Source organism: Olea europaea, chromosome 15 (assembly GCF_002742605.1).
Source record: "Olea europaea var. sylvestris chromosome 15, O_europaea_v1, whole genome shotgun sequence".
In the NCBI taxonomy this organism is placed as follows: Eukaryota; Viridiplantae; Streptophyta; class Magnoliopsida; order Lamiales; family Oleaceae; genus Olea; species Olea europaea.
In genome coordinates, this window is record NC_036251.1 from 14679816 (window position 1) to 14688706 (window position 8891).

Consider the following 8891-nt stretch of genomic DNA (forward strand, 5'->3'; position numbering starts at 1 on the left):
TAAAAGTATCCCATCCAAAACAGCCCATAGGTCAACCTCGTGAATAGAATAATTGCTACAAGAGGAGGATAATACCAAGATTCAATGTTCTACCTCCTCCCAAATATTTCCCCTGCCACCAAATTCGACTTTGACGCCAAATTCGACTTTGACGCATCCATCAGGTTTGTTCTTATGGTATCCAATTGGTAGAGTACGCCAATAGACAAGAATACGGGGTGGTGGGATGAAGTAAGAGAGATACTGAATAGTGAGGCGATGTATTTCAATAGCAATAATAATAATATACAGATCAAAATGTTTAACTAGTAACTTTTCGAAAATAAATATAATAACCTAACTACTGGATTAAACATGTATATGACTATGAATCAAAACTGAACAATAACAAATAGAAAGTGGGAGCTTCAAAGTTGGTTAAGTACGAAAAATAAATGGGCAGATAACACTCTCAACAGTAATTGGAAAAATACTTTTGCTAGGAAATTAACCACCCTTGTGGAGCTTTCTCGATGTGGATCGATGTTTGAGAAATTTACAGTAGGTAATTAATAATTAAATATACTATGTATTTACATATTACATTTTATTTGTAGTAGTAAAAACAAGAGTTTTATTTTTCAGTAATTTTTATATGTGCTCACTTTTTTCATTACCTGTTAGTTAATGATTGTTTCGAAGAAAAGTTCTATATTATCTGCAACCAAAATTCTCTTTAAAGCCATTCTCATTCGTATCAATTTCAGCAAATCGACCAAGAAATTTAGTTACTTTCTCATCTCTACACCTTTCCGTCCTTTTCAAGCAGAACACAGTGGTTTGGACAAGTTGAGAACTAGAAAGAATACGAATCTCACAAGAATTGAAAGAATACGAATCTCACAAGAATTGCCATCCTGACGTGATGCGAAAATTGATCCAATGACTTGTTACACTGTATTAATGTAAAAGGTGAATCCATTTTTGTCCATTTAACCAGGACATGGCTGAAAAATATTCTCTTCATCCTTGGTTCTTCGCTTTGGAGAAAAAACAGAATTTTGTAACTCCATTGAATGGCCACGGTCCAAGCGGACAAAACTGAACCTCCCATCCGGTACATAGCCTTCATCTCTCATGTGTCTCAACAACTCTGATAATATACCATAAATATCATCACCTTGTGGATGCACTTGATCAGCAACTACAAAACTGTGGATTTTCTTATCAATCTCAATCCAACTTATCCCCGTCTCTTTCGATACTCCCTTCTCCTTCATTTTCTTCATTGCTCGTGCTCTCTCTCTCCAATGGCCTTGAGAAGCATAGATATTTGCCATTGAAATGTATGGCACGGGACTATCAGGTTCAGCCCGAGCTAGTTGAACGGCAGCGTACTTTGCTGTCTCAATATCACCACGAATGCTAGCAGCACCAAGTAATGCTTGCCAAACAAGTACATCTGGCTTTACACTGAGTCCGGCTATAAAATTCTTGGCTTCATTTATAAGACCTGAACGACCAAGCATGTCAACAAGACAGGCATAATGCTCCATTCTTGGATGCATACCATAATCTTTTACCATTGATTCAAACAACTTCAAACCCTGGTGAACTAACCCTACATGACTACATGCGTGAAGCAGAGATAGAAATGTAACATCTGTCGGTTCTACTCCTTCTAACTTCATTTCTTCATGTAATTTAAGGGATTTAAAGCTATCTCCATGGCGAGCAAAAGCTGCAATCATGGAGTTCCATGAAACTTGATTCTTTTGAGGGATTTGATAAAAAATCTTGGCAGATTCCTCCAACTCCCCACCCTTGGAATACATGTTAATTAAGCCATTGCTGACGAAGACATTAGAAGCAAAGCCTTTTTTGATTACTAAAGAGTGAACTTGTTTACCGAGACCTAATGAATTATCAACCACATCAACTACAAGAATCGCGGAAATCATGTTTGGATCAATCTTGGAACCTTCCTTCACCATCCTTGTGAACATCCGTATAGCCTCATCCTCAAAACCATTTTGTGCAAAACCCACTAGTATAACAGTCATAGAAACCTCATCAAGCACCTCAGCTGACTCAAATATCCGCCACGCATCCTCCATGTTACCACACTTTGAATACATATCCATCAATGCACTTTCAATACACAAATCCGATCGTATACCCAACTTCCAAGCAATCCCATGTATCTGGCAACCCTCCTTGAGCGCTTGTAAGCCAGAACATGCCAAAAGCACACTTAGATACGTCAAATAATTAGGAACCACCAACTCAAAGTGCATTTCCACAAACAACTTCAAGCTTTCCTCATAGTATTCATTTTGAGCAAGACCAGAAATTGCAGCTGTCCAAGTAATAACATTTCTCTCCACCGTCTCATCAAAAACACCCATCCCCGAATCATAACATTTACATCTAAAATATGCGGTTATCAAAGCATTCAAAACAGTTATTTCATTTTCATAACCATTCGAGGTTACCAAACCATGAATCATCTTCACGGTTCCAAGAAAACCAATCCCATCACAAGCCGACAAGATCGTAGTCAAACTGGCATGATCAAATCGATATAACCCAGAATCAAACATTGACTTGAAACAACCAAACCCAGATTCTAGCTTCCCGTTTTTCAAGAAACCGGATATAATCGAATTCCAAGAAACAGTGTCCTTAAGCGGCATTCTATCAAACAGCTTAACTGCATCACGAACCTCCCCACATTTGCAGTACATAGAAAGTAGGGAGTTGTAAACTACATAGACATTTCGGTTATTAAAAGTGTTTCTGGAATCAAGGACTGGTGGGTTCTTGATAATATAGGCGTGGAGACAAGATCCTACACGAAGATTGCCTCCGCTTCCACAACGGGAAAGAAGGCGGCTTATTTCTATTACATTGCTCCTGAATGTAGCTGAAGTGTTTGATGAAGATGGGTTTGGGGAAGCCGACGTCTTGGAGGTGGAAATGAGAGAGAAAGAGCAGTACCCCGATGGAAACTGAGAGTTTAGCTTTGAGAAGATCCATTTAGTAACGCTCATCCATGAAAGTTGGAGAGAAAACACACAAATTCACATAAGCTTCCTATCATTCAGTGTTGGGGCAAACGCATGACCTAGTTAGCCATTGTTTCACCTTGGGAAAAATAGAGTTTTAAATATTGATTTTTAAGACATGTATTTAAAAAGTACGTGCAGAATTCACATAATTTTAAGATACACCACGATTTTACAAATGATACTAAAAATGTCATTTTTGAGTGTGAAATGTCCAAATCACCCTTGGATATACCTTTTTTTGTAACATTTAATGATAATTAAAGCCAAGGTTTGATGTTTTGACTCGTGCTATAGCAACCATTGGATTTATATGAGTTAATTGTGATAATATATTTATTTGTTTAATTATTTAATTAATATTTCGTTTCCTTATTAGCTTAGTTTCCTTACTAGCTTAGGTCTCTTTGTAATCTATTAAATCATTGTAAACCCTAATTCCTTAAGTGGCTCAATTGTTTTTTTTCTTCTTCTTTCTCCTTCTTTGATTCTCTATATGTGTTTGATTCTATAAATTAGATTATATGTTATCATGGTATCAGAGTCAAAATATATGTGTTAAGGTTGTTCTTTGCGTTCAATCCATTATCAAACAATTCGTGTCACCAAAATAATAGAAAACCCTAATTTTCCCTTGAGTCGTGATTGAAAATATATAATATATTTCAAATTAAACCTCCATTTGGTGATTGGTGGCCATATTTGGATTTCAGACAACGAGACGATCCTACCTGATCGGTGCGTGTATCACCACGCGCTCTATTCCGGAGGCGCGTGAACAGAAGTTGCAGAGGTTCTGGCGACGCGTGAGGGTGTGTGAGGCATTTTCTGGCGACGGTTCAACAGGACAGTTTCTTCCTTGGTGAGTTTCTGACATTTTGGTGGTATTAGTTTGGTGATACGTGCACTGTACGGTATATTCCGGTGGTAGTTAGTGTTGGTACGTTGGTCGTTGTTGAGTTTCTTGGACTTTGCTTATTTCTTTTGATTAGTAGTTGATTATTTATTAACTTCATGATGGCAACTGAAAGCGATGATTCACTTCAATCCATTAGTGTTAGATTAAATAGTAAAAATTACTCATATTGGAGTACTGTGATGAGAAATTTTGTAAAAGAAAAAACAATTGAGCCATTAAGGAATTAGGGTTTTCATAAGCTATCTGAACCCACTTCTTATTAAAAAAAAAAAGCTATTCCGGATCCTCTTTGGCAACATGCTACGGCTGATGAACTTTCTGCTCTACATAAGACAGACACTTGGGACTTAGTTGCATTGCCTTTAGGTAAACATGCTATTGGTTCTCGTTGGGTTTATAAGATTAAAATCAAATCTGATGATTCAGTTGAGCGTTACAAGGAGAGATTGGTTGCTAAGAGTTTTACTCAGCAGTATGGTCTCGATTATGAAGAAACTTTTGCTCCTGTTGCCAAGATGACCATTGTCCATACACTTATTGCCATTGCATCTGTTCGTCACTGGAGTCTTTCTCAATTGAATGTCAAAAATGCATTTTTAAATGGAAATCTTCAAGAGAAGGTTTACATGGTTCCTCCTCTTGGTTTTTCTCATTTTCCTGGATTTGTTTGCAAGCTCAAGAATGCACTTTATGGCCTCAAACAAGCACATCGTGCCTGGTTTGAGAAATTTTCCATTGTTGTTACCTCTCTTGGCTTTACATCCAGTCATCATGACTCCGCTCTATTCTTTAGAAGCACTTCTGTTGGTCACATTCTATTATTGTTATATGTTGATGATATGATTATCACTGGTGATGATGATGATGGAATTGCTAGTGTGAAATCAGAATTGGCTTGTCGTTTTAAAATGAAGGACTTGGGTGCATTATCTTATTTTTTGGGGATCGAAGTTGCTTCTTCTCCTAGAGGTTATCTTCTCTCTCAGTCTAAGTAGACTATGGATGTTATTGAGCGTACGCGTCTTAATGACACTAAAATTGTTGATACTCCTCTTGAGTCCAACGCTCGATATTCATCCTCTGACGATGTACTATTGCCTGATCTTACTTTATATCGCATTATGTTGGATGTCTGGTCTATCTTACCATCATACGTCCCGACATTGCTTCTGTTGTTCACATTGTTAGTTAGTTTGTTTCAGCTCCTACTACGGTTCATTGGGCAGCAGTTGCTTTTATTTTACATTATCTCCGTAGTACATGCTTTCAAAGTCTTTTGTTTTCGTCGACCTCCTCTTTAGTACTCCGTGCCTACTCTGATACTGATTGGGCTAGTAACCCCACTGATCGCAAGTCCATTACTGGCTTTTGTATATTTTTAGGTGATTCTCTTATCTCTTGGAAAAGTAAGAAGCAGACTGTTATTTCTCATTCTTCTACGGAGGCAGAGTGTCGAACTATGACCACTGAGATTGTGTGGTTGCGATGGTTACTTGGAGACATGGGTGTTTCTCATTCTTCTCCAACCCCTATGTATTGTAATAATACCAGTGCTATTCAGATTTCTCACAACTCCGTATTCCATGAACGCACAAAGCATATTGAGATTGATTGTCATTTGGTTCGTCATCATTTTTAGATTGGCACCATTTCCCTACCTTTTGTTTCTTCATCATTGTAGCTTGCTGACTTCTTTACTAAGTCTCAGCCGGTTCATCGTTTTTGCTTATTACGTGACAAACTCTCGCTGCTTCTTGCTTCAGCATCATGAGTTTGAAGGAGGATGATAATTTATTTATTTGTTTAATTATTTAATTAATATTTCGTTTTCTTATTAGCTTAGTTTCCTTACTAGCTTATATCTCTTTGTAATATATTGAATCATTGTAAACCCTAATTCCTTAAGTGGCTCAATTGTTTTTTCTCTTCTTCTTTCTCCTTTTTTGATTCTCTATATGTGTTTGATTATATAGATTAGATTATATGTTATCAAATTGTTCCAATGGTCACTTAACTTAAGTTCATGTCTTTGATTAGTCACTGAAATTTAAATATCTTTGATTACTCACTGAACTTATGTGCATGTCTTTGATTGCTCACTAAAGTTTAAAATATCGAGTTTTGCCACTAAACTTTGAAATATGTCGTACTTGACTCACTAGTATAACTGTTAAATTTTGAAAAATATCGTATTTACAGTGAGTAATGTACAGCATTTTAAAAAGTTCAATGAGTAATGTACAATATTTTTCAAAGTTCAGTGAGTAATGTAAAACATTTTTCAAAATTTGATGGCCAAAACTCGACATTTTAAACTTCGATCAGCAATCAAAGACATGGACCTAAGTTTAGTGACCATTGGAACAATTAACTCGATATATATAACAAGAAAAAATTATTAGTAAATTAATCTTCCATTTTGAGATGTTAACATTTACAAATTATTTATATTTTCATCTTATAACTTACAATTTTTGTATTACTAAATATAATATGATCATATTTATTTGAAATTTTTCAAATTATTATTCATTAATTTAGCAAAATTTTTGAAATCTTTTTTTGCCGGGACCTTAATAAAGATACCAATATCCCCCAACAAAATGTTGTAAAGAATTCCCTATTTGCTAAAGTATTGGGTAAATTTTTTGGGAAGATTTTGTTATTTTGTAGTTGAGAATTAATTAGCACACTTAATATTATGAATAATTTCTTCCAATCACACCATTAAATGTTTTGCAGAATTACCTATTTAATGATGCACTAGACAAATTATTTGGGAAGAAAAAATTCGTCACTTTGTAGTATAATATTGATGTTGACACTTAATGTTATGAAAAATGTTTTCCAATCACACCCCTAAAACGTTTCTCGTCAGTTCCAACAATTCAATTGTCGAAAAAAACTGTCAAATTCAACATTTTCAAAAATTTTGAGATAGGCATTTCAACTGTCGATTACACCTATTTGCTATGTTAGAATTTTAAGTATCATGCTATTAAATCATATATTAATTGTGTAAAATGCTTGTCATTTCAATCTCAACCTTTTAGTCTACGGATTAAGAAATACTATCAGTGGGGAAGAGTTGAGCATAATTGGACCACACATTCAAACCCTGTTCAAACACAAAGCACAATAGAAATGATGTTCAAAGGTTGAAGTTGTATTTTGCATCCCACAATGATGACATTAAAAATTAAGAAATTGAGCTATATTACAATCAAATTTTACCTTGAAAAACGCAAAGTTTAAGTTTCACCAAATTTTAAATAATAATAATAATAATAATAATAATCACTACTAGGAACTATAAAACAAATTTAAAGTAGAAAACTACACAAAACCTTTACGTTGCCAATCATTGTAAAAAAATACAGTAAAAAATACTATAACATATGTAACTACTCAAAACAACATGTATGGTTTCCTTGAGAAAAAAAGGACTATTTCCCCTAGTTAAATCATAGAATGTAAAATCGGCAAGTAACCTCTCAAAATTCCATCTAGATCACGCAGCCATTGAAATTTGTTTGAAAGCATCCTCAGCATTTACCTTTTTTGGAACAAAATCTACACACAAAGCAAAGTAAATTAATTTGAAAAGCCTCTAGAAGTTAGATATGAAGATGCTCACAATAAGTCTATTAGATGAATGATAAGTTTCTGATAGAAAGTCAAATCTCCTTCGTTTGGACACGATTGACGTAGAATTGAACGCTACATGCATTGAAAGGACATGTGAAAGTAAATCTAAAATAGACACTAAAGTTTTCTCCTCTTTGTGGAACATTCATTTGCCAAAATATGTTTCTTGATATGAAACATTACACAGATATTTGTATTCGATATGTTTCTTGATTTAACGTTTCTTGACTCTCTTTGTCCCCTCGTGAATGGAGTTCTAGCTGATGCAGTAAGCACTCGAACGCGTATCGATTGTCATTTCTTTGTGTTAACAACACCGTCACCTTGAATGGGTATGTAGATGTCAATGGTACATTAGTTTTGTACTCCTATACTAAAGTAATTTGAGTCGTTTTAATTACCAAAATTTAACAATGGAAGAAGATAACAAATTCTACCAACATTTAAAGTATTACATCAAAATTATACATTAGCCTTCAACTAAACTTGCTTAAATTATAATATCAAAATTGGACATTGTATAACTTCCTCATTATGGAAGTTACTATCCACTTCCATTTAGAGGTGTCAACGAGTCGAGTCGAGCCCACTTTACTTGAGCTTTTTTAAGACAAACTTTTTTTTTGCCTAAGCCGAGTTGCGCAAAAGCTCGGCCAAAAAATCGAGGCTCAACCCTAACTTTCGGCTCGAACCTTACCGTACCGAGCCGAGCTGAGTGGACTAGATTTTTTCTATTTTTCCTTTTCCTTATGAAGGCAAGTTGCAAGCTGCCTTTTAAAGGCAGCTCTAATTTTTTTCGAGTCGAAAAAGGCAGCTCTATTTTTTTTTGAGTTGACCCGCTAGCTATACAGGCCAACTCAGGCTGGGCCCAACACCCTAAGATGGGGCTTGGCTTGAGCTACCTTATCTTACCAGCTCGACCTGCTCGAGCTTTTTGGGGGTCGAGCCATGGGCGACTCCGAGCCTATGAGCCAATTTGTCATCCTTACATCCATTGCAGTACTAGCATAGGAAATTTCTGACTGTCCATGCATGTACCTTATGGGTCATCACCTTCATATGAACCAACCGAAGTTTCAAAGCATAAGGATAAAAAATCCAAATAGTTGGGCAATTGCTTTGTATTTAAAGTAGTAACACATACCATAAGCCTCCTTTACCCCACTAGTCGATAGACCCTCCTATTAATTCGAGCAAACATTTTCTGGGTCGGTGTTTCCTCCATCTAGTTGAAAATAGCAATTGTCATATCAACAAACATGTTATTGATTTGTAGT

At 35.7% G+C, this 8891-nt stretch overlaps 1 protein-coding gene across 1 annotated transcript; it reads right to left on the reverse strand.

The window, feature by feature from the left end:
- Positions 1–879: 879 nt before the first annotated feature.
- LOC111410253 (pentatricopeptide repeat-containing protein At3g05340) lies at positions 880–3136 on the reverse strand. The gene has a single exon (XM_023040516.1). It carries the CDS (start codon positions 3030–3032, stop codon positions 972–974), a length of 2061 nt encoding a protein of 686 aa, XP_022896284.1. The 5' UTR covers positions 3033–3136; the 3' UTR covers positions 880–971.
- Positions 3137–8891: the final 5755 nt, after the last annotated feature.